At 41.6% G+C, this 15466-nt stretch overlaps 1 protein-coding gene across 1 annotated transcript; it reads right to left on the bottom strand.

The window, feature by feature from the left end:
* Window positions 1–1510: 1510 nt before the first annotated feature.
* On the bottom strand, window positions 1511–14174 carry LOC146420904 (E3 ubiquitin-protein ligase PDZRN3-like; the record flags this gene model as incomplete). Its single annotated transcript, XM_085047897.1, has 6 exons — window positions 1511–3955; window positions 4824–4940; window positions 6013–6114; window positions 6283–6345; window positions 6908–7006; window positions 14087–14174. Coding segments are annotated over 6 exons (2020 nt in total), but the record flags the coding sequence as incomplete, so codon positions are not given.
* Window positions 14175–15466: the final 1292 nt, after the last annotated feature.

The following is a 15466-nucleotide window of genomic DNA, read 5'->3' as shown; positions in this document are numbered from 1 at the left end:
TTTAATTTCAACATCTTAATGAATGTAAATTTTATACTGAGGATGCTTTGGTGTACTTTCTACACATCACATGGAATTCCCAAACATCTTCCTGCTGTTACCCAAGTGCACACAATGCCCAGCATTGATGTCACTAATGCCCAAAGGAACCACTGCATGTGAGGTTATTCCAAAGGAGCCTATTTTTATGAGGAACTCATCTTGATAGTAACCATTCCTCATCAGAACATTTCAAATCTTACTCTAGAATTTCCAGGCAGACTAAAGATGGCTTGGCTGTCTTTTCATGCCTGATTTAAGGATTGCTATTCCACACTAATCCTAGATCTGTACATCTGAGTTTCTGGGCTGGAGGAGAGCTAGTATTTTGCTGTGGCTCTCACACCTGCAGTTGGGATGATCAGAACATGGATTCAGTGAAGCAGACTGGAGACAGAGATGGCAAATGTCTTACACTGAAAGCAGTGTGTGTGAAAATCTGGTATTTTTCCCACTGCAGCACTGGTAATGGTAACAGCTGGTGGATGTCAGGTGAAATCCCAGCTCTAACAAAGTCAATAGGAAAACCTTTCATGGACTACAGCAGGACTAGTTCTATATCCCAAAAGAAAATAGAATTTGAAGATAAATTTGCAGAGGTTTATTGATGTGAGTGCCAGATTACACGGGCTGAAGGTGCATTTTCGGGTATATGGAAGTTCACTGTGGAGTGTGGCAGACACATTCCATGGTAATTCAGTGCTAGTCCACAAAGGGAGCAGAAAAATCCCTGGACAAATCCATTGCTTGCTTCTTGATGACAGACAAAACAGGCAGCAAGAACCTGCAAATCTCTCCCATTCTAACTTTTCATTCTATCACTAAGCTTGCAATTTTTGCTCTTTTGAGTTATGACAGAAGGTCCAGAAAAAGAACTTAGAAGGTTTGGGAGCAAATTTTCAAGGGAAAAGGGAGAGGGGATGGAGAATCTGGGAATTATTCGTAATGAGTCTACATCACTTAATCCAGCAGAATATTCCAATTTATATCTGAATTCTTAATCAGAAATAGAAACCACAAAAAAGAATGTGATATACCTCCTCAGCACCTCTGTTATTTTTTCACCATCACCAGTTAATATATGTTTTAATTTAAATATTGCCTGTTTTGAATGCAAACCCCCACTGAAGTCTGTAGATGGGGTTTATACACCACTAAGAAACCACAAACCAAAGCAAAGCAGGAGAGCAAAGTTCCATTTCCTTCTTACAAGTCATCTTCAATGAGCTGAAGATAAGCATTGCTTGATTTTACTCTTGATATTCCTTGTGCTTCTCCTCTGCCTCCTCCCTCCATCTCTCCTTCCCTCAAGAAAACCTCAATCCAAATACACCCAAAGTCAGGATGCCAATTATTCCTTCAGGTTTGACTCCAGTGGCTGTCCAGGCATTTCTGCAGCACTGGAGCTACACTAAATAAAATTATATTCTAGGGGGTGAAACCAGAGGGGAATAAAAAAAAATTAAAATAGTTTGAAATATAAAACAATAATTTATTTTACTTCATTTTACTTGTTAATGTTTGTAGCTAATGATGATTTCATGAAACTGCTTTTATAATTCAATACATTCAAATCTATAAAGCAAACAGTTACTACCATGGGCTTTTCAAATTCCACAAACTGTCTTATATAAACAAATTAGCTGTACATGCACGTTTCTTCAATAGGTTGCAACATTTGCAAACATGCTTTAAAATCCTTTAAAGCTACATTATAGTGTACTTTGCCTCAGGCTTTTCAGATGAAACCTCTATACTTTCTTCAGAAACCTTAAAGAGAAAAATGTTTAAATGTTGAGCATAACTCTAAAAACTGCTGTTTGATAAATGTTAAATATTACAAGAGAGTGACTCTAATTCTGAGTTTAAACCTTGAGCTAAGTATTGATAAACAGCACTCTGTGTAAAAGTGAACAACAGCAAAATAATATCACAAAATATGGTTTCACAAAAAAAAAAAAAAAAAGAATGTATGTGCAGTTGCTCTTGTGGGTTTTTTGCTTTTTTTTTTAGGTAAAGAAAAGCATGGGTACCTTTTAATATGAATATAGTTTAAGCAAATAACCTGTGTAAGTATGGTTAATACATTTCTGATATTTAAACACTTCATGTAAAAGGTAACAAGTAAAAAAGTACAATCAGTATTCCAAAAAGCACTGCTAATATTGCCTTTGAAGGAGATGGGCTAGCTTCCTCTCCACTGCAGAATGGAGATCCTGGCACCCATGGTTGTAGAGTTCATTATTTGAACTATAAATTCGATGACTTTGTATCTTATATACAAAACTCTTGCCACATTGAACGAGGCATTGATTCCTACCCCACTGGTAGTGTTTTATGTACATAATTTAGCACTGGGGATCGATTATACAGTAGTCACTGACAGGAAGGAATTGTACACCCGCGTGCCATCCGGTGACTTTGTTCCGTGGGTTAGCAGTTCTTGGATTGTCATCCAATTGTCAAATATTTTTTTATTCCTCTTCTTCATCATTTTTTTGTGGCTCAGTTCAATGATGTTCATCTCCTTCTTCTCCTCTGCGCCTTGCTGTTCCTTTAAGCACTCTAACCTGCTCTGCATCATGAACTCCCTGCGCCTCCTCTGCTCCTTCGCCTTCACCAAGTGCTGCTTCCTCTCCTCCTTGCTCCAGTACCTGCCCATCTTCATCTCGCTGATGGCATCGTCATCCGTGGTCATCCCGCTGCGCTCCTCCTTGATCTTTATGGCCCTTTCCCTCAGCAGCCTGTCCCTCACCGGCCTCTTGGTGATGTAGCGCGTCCCGTCGCTCCTCACCTTCACCTTCCACTCCATCCTGGGCTCGCTCTGCCCCGACGCCAAGTCCTTGCACATGCTCACCAGGCTCATCTGGCTCTGCGCGTATTCCACGGCGGATTTCTGCTGGATCAGCTGCATGTAGCTCTGGTAGTGCTGGGCGTGGGCAGGGATGTGAGCATGTTTGTATGGAGAATGGTGGTAGGGGGACATGTAGGAGCCTGAGGGTTTCTGCCCATGAGTGGGGCTTTTGCTGCCATCGCTGCCTTTCCTCTCCTTGCTCTCCGGCTGCTTGCCAAGGTCGGGATCTTTTGCGGCGGCGTGGCATTTCCCAGCGCCGGCTTCGTGGCTTTCTGAGCCGGCAAACAAATTCTTTTGGGAGACATTATACGCCGCTGCCCCCTCGTTACCTTGGCAGTTAATGCCTTCCGCAGTTCTGCGCAGGGAATTGTCAGGGGAGATCTCCAGCGTGAGCGGAGTGCTGCGGCAGCTCTCGCCCGTGTTGTAGGCACTCGAGCTGTCCTTGTCGGACTTCTCGGGCAGCTCGGTGATGTCCGACAGCTCGTGCCTGCGGACATCGATGCTGGTGTTGTAGTTTCTGAAGCCGCTGTTGTGCAGCATCCAGGGCTCCCGGTACTGCTCCTTCAGCTGCTGCATTTTGTGCGCTCTCACGATGTTCAGGCACTCCAGCTCGATGTTGCGCAGCTCCTCGTTGAGCATCTCCAGCTCCCTGTCGACGCTCTCTTGGTCGCTTTTGCTCATCTCCAGGGTGCTGTTGTGGTAATACAGACTGTAAGGGTTGGCAGACTTCACCTGGCACTTCAGCTCCAGCAGCTCCCGGAACCTCTCGCACTCATCCACGGGGATGCCGAGGAAGTCGACATCGGTGCAGTCGGCCGAGATGAAGGACTCGTTGCTGAACTGCATGTCCCCACTTCCCAGGGTGTCGTGGCTGTAGGTCAGCTGCTTCTGGCTGCCCAGAGTGTTGGAGGAGGTGGTGTGATCGTCGCCGTTGTTCTCCTGCTCGGAGCTCTCGTCATTGCGAGTGCTGTCATCCGTGCGCCCCACCCCGCTGTCCTTCTCGTGCTGGTTGGACAAAATCGTGGCTGTGTCTGTGGTGCCTCCATCCTCCTCGTGCTTCTTCTGACAACAGAAATGAAAGGACAGGAAGGAAAATTATTGCAGGGACATGAAATGTTTCAGGGTGTTTATTTTTTAATAGTTCTCTTAATCTGTTACTTTTTATGCTTTCTGCATCTTGTATGGAAAGAATATTATCAAGAACTCATAGAAATGGAGTCCTTTTCAGAAGAACCTGGGGTCTGAGCTCTAGCTATGTAGTAAGAGTGGTAAAAGTCACATTTTCAAAATGTTTCTTCTCTCAGGTGCACAACAATACCCAGTTCTACTGCAGTGCCAGCATGTGAGAGCACATCTCCTCAGAACATGTGGATGCCACAGAGCATGTAGAGTTTTCTAAAACTTCAGAAAAAAAATAAGAAATTGCTTCAATCTGGCAGAATGATGGAGAATATAAGCCCATATCTGTGGCCCTGCATAAAATTTGTAATGTAAAAATATTTTGTTTGCCTCTCTCCCCTTACATAGATCAATCATTTGCCTGAGTTCTCCACTTGGGTTTCCAGGTTTTGGGAAGCTGTTTTCAGTCTGTGCCTGCCCATCAAATAGGGGATTCTGTAAATCATCTCTCTGCCTGCTCTATCCACCATATCCCCAGTAGTTCTCTCAGTGACCACAGTGAGAACAGAGAATTTCCAAGAATCATGATCATGTTGTTGTCAGGGGCAAAGCACAAAGAGGTACTATTTTAAAACATTCTGGTCCCTGACATGAAGTTATGGATAGTCATGTAATATCTTGATTTTACAGAAAGTCCTTTTGCCTTCATCTTAGTGTCACTTGAGACACCAAGTGTATTCAGCCAAGCTCAATATTGGAATATTGAGTGCAGTGGGAAGTTTGACAGCCCTGCACACCAGAACGGCAGTACCTGCTGAAGCATGCTGGCAGTAAATTGCATTGCCTGGTGGTGCTGTTCCTCTAACATGTCCATGTGCAAGTCATCCAGAAAATCGTTTCTGTCATCATCCATCCATCCTTCATCCAGCTGTGTGAAAAAGGAGGGAAAAAACCAAACCAATCGTTGTCAAAAGAATGAAGACTGACATAAATTACGGTTTTTCTTTGTGGACAGTGGTTGGGGAATCTCAGGAGATTCCTTCCTGTGACAGTGCTGCTGTGTCCTGGGAAGGAGCTTGTCCTTGTGCTAAGTGTGGGTATTGACTGTGCTACCTCCTCCCACAGCTGCCTCTATCTCCAACAGCAGGGTCTTATCCTCAACAGCCCTTTAAAAATGAAAAATTTCCAGCCTTTCTATCTGTGGAAATAATTCCAAGAGTTGGGGCAGTTTTGGTTTGTGCACAGCTTGATTAGGATGTATAAAAACACTCCAGAGCCCAAAGCTTGAACATGCCTCTTGTGAGGCAGCATCAAGGGCCAGAAGGAAAATCTGGCTGGGCTCTGTAGGACATTTTTACTCCCAATCCCAATTACTCCCAGGGGAAAGATCAGAAATATCCAGGCTAAGAGGACAGTGCTGATCCTGACCCTGTGTCTCCAGGTGCACTGGCAATGCTCTCCCAGCACCAGGAGCAGAGACAGATCAAACAATGGTGCTCCGGGCTGTTTGTTCAACACCTTTGTTGTGCTAATCCCTGCTCTACAAAGGGATCTGGTTCAAGCTTTTATTACAGCTGAGGAGGCTTCTTGACAGTGTTCAAGTACTTTAAGAGACGGTGTGTGAAGGGCTAAATAATAGGTGTTTTAATGAATGAATAATCAATAGCTATAGGAATTAGAGTTCAGTATGTTCTTCAAAACTGTGGCTCAAGACCATTCATAATGCCTTGCACTGATGTTTGTAATAGCACTGCAGCACCCATAAATCACCAAATGTCTTAGAAATTGAATTTTAATAGAAAATATATACGCAAGCACCATGACTGCTGAATTCCATTATTTTAGATCACGCATATGCATGCAGTCAGACTGTATAAGATGTTTTCAGGTAGATTTCATAGGTTTAGGGAGGTTAAACCCTTTGAAAGAACTGCTTTCTACAAAACAGCCACTGTTTTAATTAAGACTCAAGTGAGGCTTTTTGTTGCTACCATACCTACCTGCATTTCTGGTCTTGCCACAAGTAAGGAGATATTCTTGCTCTCCTCGCTGGAGAGAAGTGCCACAGCTTCCTCTCTGTTCTGCACCTCGATGCCGTTGATCTTTAAAGAAAAAACAACACCATGAAGTATTTTCATAGGGGACATCTGGATGCTGCTGTGCTGAGCTCCATGGAACTGCTAGGCTGGATAGATCCATGTGCACCTTGTTATGAGGGCAGGAAGGGGATTTTTGGGGTTTAGGAGATTTGGAGCACTTCCCACACATACCTGGATAATACGATCCCCTTCTCGGAGCCTCCCGTCTTTTGCAGCAATGCTGTTGGGATCAATCTGCAAAATAAGAGAACTCTGAGTGCTCTGCAGCTTTGGGAGCTCAGTATTTACTTCCCTTTATTTCCTAAGTGGTGCATTTTAATGGAAGGTTTTAGATTTAGTCACGGGTTTCTTTCCCCAAACTGGTGCAATTAATTTGAAATGCATTTGCATGGTAAAAAAAGTTAATGTATAAAATGATGTATAAAAGGCTACTTATTTCATGGAAAAGGATGAAGAGACACAAATGGGCCCCAAATGTTTGCAAATAAAAATGTGTGGTGTTTTTTATAATTTACATTGTTTCTGGAACAATCAAGAACAAAAATGTAAAGGGAAATATATGACAACACTTTGAAGGCATCAGCTGAAATTGAACACTGTTATTGTAATGAAATTTGACTTCAGTGGGAGCAGGACTGCACTCAGTTTGGAGAAAAGGAAAATAATTAGATTTCTTCCAATTACTGCATTTTGGCTGTTTGTCCAACACTGTACAAACAGAAGAAAAATGTCTGAAGTGCCCAACAATGCAGTTTGAAAGATAAACTGTATGTTATGGAAAGCAGCTCAATCTTACCTCACTCACATAAATACCCATGTCATCTTCATCATCTGTCCTGTAACAGACAGTGAGGCCAAGCTTGTCCTGACTGTTCACTCTATGTAAATCCACTTCCTGAGGTTAAAAAAACAAAAAAAAGGAAAATACATTGTCAGTGAGACACCAGTGACTGATGGAAGCAATTTTTCAAATGCAATGAAAATATTTTGCTTAAGTGATATAGTGGATGTCTTTTCATTTCACTTGTAGACGAGGTTAACTTACTGAGCAAAACGTGATTATATGCAGACAATCAATACCTGGGACATTTTTGACCCTTCAATCAATATGAAGTCATTTTGAAAATAGACCTTTTATTGATCTTAAGGAAGAAAAATTACCTGTATTTCATGTACCGGTAAGACTTCAAAGGCTAAAATACTTATAAAGTATGATTTCAATATTTGTCACAGCTGATACACCTTTCCTTATAAGCAGGGAAATTCTCTGGCTTTTCAGAGAAAACTATAATACTCTATTACTTTAAATTGTGTAATTTTCATGAAGTCATCTAATAAATCTCTCAAAAGTGTGACTGAAGATCAATATATTGTCAGCAAAGCATGTGGTATTGGTAATAGAAATATAATAAGCATTTCAATATCTTGAAAGTGCTTGGCTTCTGCAGGTCATGGTGGTCTTGTTAATCTTGGAGACATTTAACCCATTTTAAAAATACATGTTCTTCCTCTATTTTTTTTTCCCCCACAAGGAATTCCTGAGGGTTATTTTTTTTTTTTTCTGTGTTTGCTGCTGCTGTGTGACACTGGCTGGTAGGAAGGGCTGTAAAATCTATGGAGATACCCCCAGGCTGTGGGATTTTCCTGGCTGGTGAGCAGCGACCATCCCTGTAGCATCTTTCAGTCCTGCCTTCTCGCTTCTGAGGGATATCCTGGGGGTTTAATGTGTTTAATGAAATTATTGTGGCTGCTGGGGTGGTCCTGAGGATGCTGCTGTGGGGCTGCACAGAGGTGTGAGAGCACCTGGAGTTGTGTTTTTACTTCCCGCAGGTGAGGGGAGTAAGGGAGGCTTGGCAAGATCCTCCCCAGGCCAGGCAGGATGGAGGAGGCAAATCTGGGCTCTGCTGCAAAGGGACACAGTGGGACCCAAGGGGTGTCACCCCAGGGCACACCCTGCACCCCGTGTTTGTGCTTGAACCTGCTGTTCCAGAGGAAAAGTCCTGATCACACAGCTCCTTCCTCCTGACATCTCTGCTGCTGTGCCATTTGGAAGGGGCAAGACAATAAAACAAGCTGATATGAATAATTTATTGGTGTGTCTAGATGACAGCTGCCAAGATCAGCAATCTCATGTTATTTACTTGTCAACATGTGTAATTTCTTTTTTTTTCCCCCCTAAAGAAGCGTAGCTGTAAATGTCAGTGACATTTCAGCTGGTATTTAAGTGGTTTCAATCAATAGTATCCATGGTGAGCTGCTGTGCTTTTCTCCCCCCTCTTTTGTTACTTCAAGGTTTGAACACAATGCTTTAATAGCGGGGTTTTCTTCAGATTTCTAAAGCTTTGGAGCTTTCTAGAGAGGAGATGGAGATTCTTCAGAAGAAAGATGAGACAAAGTGGATTCAGTTCTGATCTCAGCTGATCCCCGAGAATGCCACTGCAGTCAATGGGTTTATCCTGCATTTAACCAGGGAGTGAACTGGGAGTGAGGTGGGAATTTGTGGATTAGACTTAGAACAATTCCCTTGTTCCCTGTGTGCTTTAACAAAAAGTTTTCATTATCTTCAGGAATGTTTTTATGCACTTCATCGATTTGAAAACGTGGCAAGAAACTGCGCTGTGGCTTATTCTACTGCTTGCCATATAGGCAGTGGAAAGGAAAAAAAAAGCTAAAAAAGCCCACAAAAACAAACAGAAAAATATGGTGACTTTGGCCATTGATTAAATAGATCCCGAGTAACACTTGGAGTGGAAGGAAAGGAAGCTGTTATTTTCATTCTTACTTGCCACATATTTTGACTAACAATAGGTGTACAACTAATAAAGGATATCATAATTAAAAATAAAGTCTGGGTTTATAGCTAAATTGTACCATCCAAAATGTCACCTGTGATATACTGGAATAAATCATCTGGTAAACTGAATAATATATATATATTTTGAAAAGAAAAGAGCTATCTGTGGTTTAAAAACACACTCAGAAATAAAGCAGAAAAAAAAAGCTAAAGCAAAAAAAAAAACTTTATAGAGCAGGTGTTTAGAATCTGAATTTTTATGAGTAATTAGTTGACAGACTTACTCTTGGGTACAATCCCTCTAGTCCTTGGAACGAAGAGAGGAAGTGGATTTGATGCTACCCAAATATGATAATTTTATGAACTTAAACATAGGAACAGCTGCTTTCTGTGGGTCTTTGCGTCAGTGAAGTTTTAATATAATCATAAAGGTTTGAAATGTTTGAGAGATAAAAGTGTGCAATTCCAGTTGGAGTTGAAGAATCAACACCAGAGTCTTCAAAGAAAAGGTTATTTTCCATATTCAGAGGCAAGTCTGTGTAATGCAGAGATACTTGAAAGGGGAAAATTGAAAACTGGCACCTGCAAGTACAGGTATTATGGCAGCTCGAGTAATTGTACCAGGAATTAATTAAACAGAGGAATTAATATGGGCCTAGAGAACTTTAAAGGTGTAAGACCCTGCATTTGCAATGCCACAGGACTCGTTCTTTCTTACAGTTCTGTCTCAAGGGCTGCATTCCTGGGCAGTGGAAAGGACACTCTGAGGTTATTCCACACCTGCTGAGGATCCAAAGAAACCACCTGGCAGGCAGAGGTGCAATCCATAAAGTGTGGGAATGCTGGTACTGGGTTAATATCATAAATGTGAAAATTCAGTCTGTGAGAATTTTCACACTCACAGATAATTCAGATCTGCTTCTTCAGATCAGGTAAAAGTGACATTTTGAGAGATGTTCAAAGGAGGATTTGGATGCTCTTTCCAAATAGTCTGTGTAAGAGAAGTGTCTGAAAGATTATTGGCTCCTCATCAAATGCAGAGCCAAGGAGGACTCACAGAGCTGAAATCCATCTGGCATTTGTAGCTAGACAAGAAGAAATGAACATGCCCTATGACATTATACCTGCAGCCACTCATCATAATGAATTAGGAGCAAGTGATAATAGTAAATTAACCTCTATAAGCTCAGAAGATCCTTCATTTGCAGAGGATTATTGAATTATTGTACTGCTGATTTAGAATTATAGCCTGCCTGCAAATTTATAAAAATCAAAGTCCTTTCTCTAACAAGACAGGAATGAGCAGTAGAAATCTGAAATGACAGCAATGGGTAAAAATAGTTCAGTCACTCAGAAAGCCTCATCCACAGCTTGCATGATAAGTGCTCTGTCCTTCTCCCTCTCTAAGATGTGGTGGGCTTTTTTTTCTGTGCTAACCTCTGACATACCTGACCAGCAGGACCCCCTTTTTTGTTATTCCATTAATAGGTTTCATGCAGAAAAGAATGTCAGGGAAATAAATATAAAGAACGATTTCCTTTTATACTGCACAAAGGCCTCTTGCTACTTTTTGGCAACTAACTGGAAGAAAAATCTTGTTCATGCTTTCTTGAACCTAAGGAAGTAATTTTTACATTTGTATTTTTACATCAGTGTGGTTTTTAACACAGGTAAATGGAAAAAAAATCCCACCTCTTCGCTTTTCAAAGGAGAAAATGCTATAAACCGCATTTTCTTCCCAAAATTCTTTGCCCTAGAGAAGCAGAAATCTACCTGGAGGTTTCTGTGGCAGCCCAGCTCTGTGATGGGAATTCTCTGTCAGATCACAGAGGCTGGACCAGCTTTAGTCATCAGTGGTGTTAGGCAAGGCTGAAGAAAAGTGTTTCTCACCGTGATGAAAAGAGGTTTGGGACGCCTAAGTGAGATAACTTGAGGGATGCCCAGGCTCTCTGCCAAGCAGATGGGCAGTGGTCCATGATTCAGACCTTTCTCACACAGCACGAGGTGTTGAGGCCAGGCTGAAAGCCTCCAGAGAGCCGAGGGATGACAACCTTTCATTGCTGCCTTGTGAGCCAGATGAAATGTTTTACCACTTTTTGCATTTGTTTCAAACAAAGAACATACAAATATTTGTGTTAGAAAGTGCAGCTGGGAAGCTTTTTAAACCTTTCCATATTCAATCACTGCCTGAAGCAGGCCTGCTCGGGCTGCAGCTCTTTGTATTCAGAGACACAGCAATGCCTTGAGAAGCTCCTGATCGTGCAACTCCCTGCAGAGCTGGAGTTTTCATAGAGAAGAAATATATTCACATAAAAAGATGCTTTGAAATGCTTTGCAACCGGGATGGAATAAAAATTGCAGAGTGCCTGTGATGGAGCTTTCCAATTCCCATGTTCAGAGAGTTGCTTCTCGCCTCCCTTGCAAACAGATTACTGGAGAAGTATTAAAAAAGTTTCAACCAAAGTAGTAAAGTACAGTGAAGGGGAGAGCTTGAAACCCTGGAACTCTGCCTTTATTCATGGTTTCCTGAAAGCAGCAAAGTATTAATTGCAGATTTTGAAGCACAAGTTTTGGTGCTCAGCGTGTTCATCTTTTGCTGCTCAGCCATTGTGGTTTCATGCTGGAAACACTGGGAGCTGTGCACTGGGTGGGCAAAAAGCTCTTTGAACAAATTTGGTGTCCTCCTTCAGTCTTTTGACAAGAATGCTTCATTTCTGGCCAAGACTGAGTGAAAGTATCAGAGGCAAATTTCTCAGCGGTAGCGAACATTTAATGTAATTTTCATCTGCAAGCTTCACTGACTCTCAGCTAACCATTCAGTTGAGCTCAGTTCTTTTCTTGGAAAGAAAGACCTACATACAAGTTGCACATTGGGAAGGGTGAAGACAGAAAGTCAAATGGGAGGGAACAAACCCCTTTTTGATGTAGAATGTTCTCCTTTGTAATGTGAGAAAGTTCCACTGAGAGAGCCCTCGCTTGGGCTGTGTCTGACAGCTGGACAGACTTGTTTGAATAAACATATTAATGCATAACACTGCTGGGGAATCCTGGAGTGACATTATTCTTCCTTTATGAGCCTGAAATGACTTCTAGCTGGGCCTCCGTGAAGAATGAATGTACTTTTAATTTATAATAAAATAGGAGTTCACGATTTAGCTCCTCTTTACTTGTGGCATGTAAACTTCAAAAGGAAAGAAATGGTATTTATTTATTTTTGTAGTTGAGAATATATGGCAGTTACCTCTAAGTCATCAATTTTTAGGACAAATGTTGAGAGATAAAACCAAGAATACAATTTTGGCACCTCAGCAATACTGCCAGCATAAATTCCTTCCTATGGATATTTACATTGGAAGCTTGTCGCGAACTTGGCTATTTCACCTTTTTTTGTCTTGTTTACTTGTTACAAATCACTAACCAGTCAGTTATAGACCATAAAAGTTTAGATGAGGAGCTTCTGATTTAAATTCAAAGCACATTTTATAGACACAGAAACCCAGAAGGCTGACTTGATGGCTTTCTTACTTTCGACATTCCTGCTGCAGTCAATGAAACAGTGCCTTTGTGGTCTTTTAAAACATATCTATCAAAAGGCAAACAAAAAAGCAACCAGCCAGTTGAGTCCCTGTTAGCACTTTGACCTTACCATTGATCATAGTCTTTACAATTTGAACAGGAATCTTTAGTGGGTTTTAAGAAATACTATTAGGCTACAGAGACTTTTCTAATGTTCATCTGCCTGTGTTACTGAGCTGATCACCTTTTGCCATCAAGTACTATATCAATGTCAAAATTATTAATGTTGTGGTTTAAGGCATATTAACGTTTGGCTACCAGAGTGCGTGTGTTTAAACTGTTTTCAGCTCAACTGGTTGACCTTCTAATGGAAGCATTATAATTTATCCACAGTATTAGATTTCCTAAAAAGTAGATTTTGGAAAGATGCTGGTAGAAAACACAGATTTGTTCTACAATTTCCTTTGAGACTGAAATCTATATTATATTTGTTTTTATTTAAGTGGGAAAAAAAGGCTCTTGTTTGAAAAGTAAGGCCTTGAAGTCTGCTAAGTAGCATTGGTTTTACTGGCACTTTGATTTTATCCTGCCTTTGATTTACGTTTGTATACTGAGATGAATTGCTACCAGATCCGCAGAATTTGAGAACAGCTTGCAAACTTTTTATGAGGTTTTAGTCCTTGATCCTGCAAACACTTTTATAGAAGGAAACAACCCCGTGCTCATAGAACGACTGAACTCTGCTCCCACTGAAGCTGTTGATAAATCTACCACTGCTTTAAGCAGAGCTTCAGGCAGGTCAGCACTGCTTGCTTTGACAAATAGGTTATTAGCAGGACCAGGATCTAAGAAATCAGAAATGCAAGCCAGCTAAGGGCATAAAATATTCTCTTACGGATAATCTTGGATGGATCAGCTGGATCAGACATTGCTGGCAGTATTTAGAACTATTGGGATACTTTGCTGCTATTTATTACAAACAATTAAAACCACTTCACTGGGTCAGTACTGCTTTAGTATCTTGCAGAACCCCACAATTTATGTGCTGCACTTTGAATGGCTGGGAGCAGGTTATGAAAATTAAGAATGTGAAAACTGAAGATGAACTTCTGATGGGATACATGAGCACTAAAACCAAAAGTGATTTTTAATGATTTGGCAGGGAAATGGACGTGTGTACCTTCATGGCTGGTTCAACTTTTATTATCTGTGATTTCATATGTATACATCTGTCACTTTTAAGTAATGAAAAAGGGAGGAACAGCTCAGTGCAGTGGCAAATCCTGGCCTTGTCTTATAAACTTACCAGACTTCTAAATTGTATGATCAAGAACATCTGTTTCTCAGCCAGGGAATATTTAAGGGAAACTCACACATTTGTACTGTGGTTATGTGGAACAGGTCGTGCCACTCAGCAGAGCCTTTCAGATTTTCAGAAAACCTAAATCAGCACACTTACACAGAATTTAATTAACGGAATCAATGACTTCATTATTTATGTGAAGATCATCAGTGCCTGGCTCACAGTTCAATGGACTGATAAAGGTATCATCAACGAGCGAACAATGTTATCACAAATACCTGCTTTGAAAAGTTTTTTCACTTTATGCAATTCAAGAACCTTGAGGTGCATTTGTAAATGAAATAGTTCCTCAGATTAAGTACCTCTAATTCCAACTCATCCCGGTCCATTTCTTGATGAATTCCTCCCATGTAGTCATTTGGGTCATAGTATTCATGCACGGATGGATGGCTGGGAAAAAAAAAAGTATTTTTTAGGACAGCAATCAGGACTTTAGTGGAACTTGTTAATGCATTCCAAGCTGGTAGGGAAATGATGGACTAACCCCTCCACACCGAGGAGCTGCATGTGGTTAATTCTACAAGCCACACCATTTACACCACTAAGTGTTTTCAATGAAAATTCCATGTATTGTAAGAGGACAGCCTGCTGCTTTTTACTGCTTGAGCTCTCCCACACTTCCACTGCCTATACTTTGGAAGTTGGAAGCAGTGTAATGCTCTTGTGATCACTGTTTTCCATGCATTGTTTTATCTGCAGAGAAAGTAAACTCCCTTTAATTCTCTGTTAACTAGATACGTGTCTGAGGCTATTTATGTACCAGCATCTGCTAATTGGCTAAGACAGTCAAGTTGTTAGAGGCAGGAGAGATTTATCTGAACGGGATTGGGAGAAGTGAGAGGAAACATTAGGGAAAAATGATTCTGTTTGCTTGCACATGCTGGGTGAGAGCACAGCCAGAGAGCTGAGTGTGGGCAGTCAGAGAGAAGGGCTGAGGGAACACAACACCTCCAGCTCAGAGGGAAGGCACTGGTGATCCAGCAGCTGGGGTCTGTCTAAGATCAGGGAACAATATGAAGTTGATAGGGCTGAGCTGGAATAATGCAAGCATGGTGCAACCTAAATCGTAGAATTATTATGGAATAGTTTGAGGCTGAGTAGACCTTAAGGATAATCTCATTCCACCCCTGCCATGGGCAGGGACACCTTCCACTATCCCAGGCTGCTCCAACCTGGCCTTGCACACTTCCAGGGATCCAGGGGCAGCCACAGCCTCTCTGGGCAATCTGTACCAGAGCCTCACCACCCTCTTAGCAAAGAATTTCTTCCTAAATAATTAATCTTTGCCATTTTCTTAGTGTAACTGGTTTAGCAGAGGCACTGAAAGCCCCTCCTGCAGATGAGGCTGGGAGTGTGCAGTGCTTGGGCTCTAGGAATAATCATGTCCTCTCCACAGGCTCCAAGCCCTGCTGTTTGCTCACTGCAAGCAAGCTCAAAGCTACAGCCTTTTGTCAAGCATTTCCACTTAATCGTGCTGCTGTGCTTGAATTTTCAATGGGCTGGGAATAGGTGGCCATGCTGGAATATCCACTGGAACCATCTTTCAAGGACCAGCAGGGAGAGTCAGGAGAAGAAAAGACACTGCACACTGAACGATCCTGGCTCACTGTGTGAAAGTCAATGTGCTGTGAAAGTTGCTCAGGAGCAGTGCAGGACCAGTGCCTGTCTGTAGCCAAATCCTA

The sequence above is a fragment of the Lichenostomus cassidix genome, unplaced genomic scaffold, assembly GCF_008360975.1.
Source record: "Lichenostomus cassidix isolate B80296 unplaced genomic scaffold, HeHo_3.0 HiC_scaffold_624, whole genome shotgun sequence".
NCBI lineage: Eukaryota > Metazoa > Chordata > Aves > Passeriformes > Meliphagidae > Lichenostomus > Lichenostomus cassidix.
The sequence above is the reverse complement of the archived record's forward strand: the minus strand, read 5'-3'. Positions and strand labels throughout refer to the sequence as shown.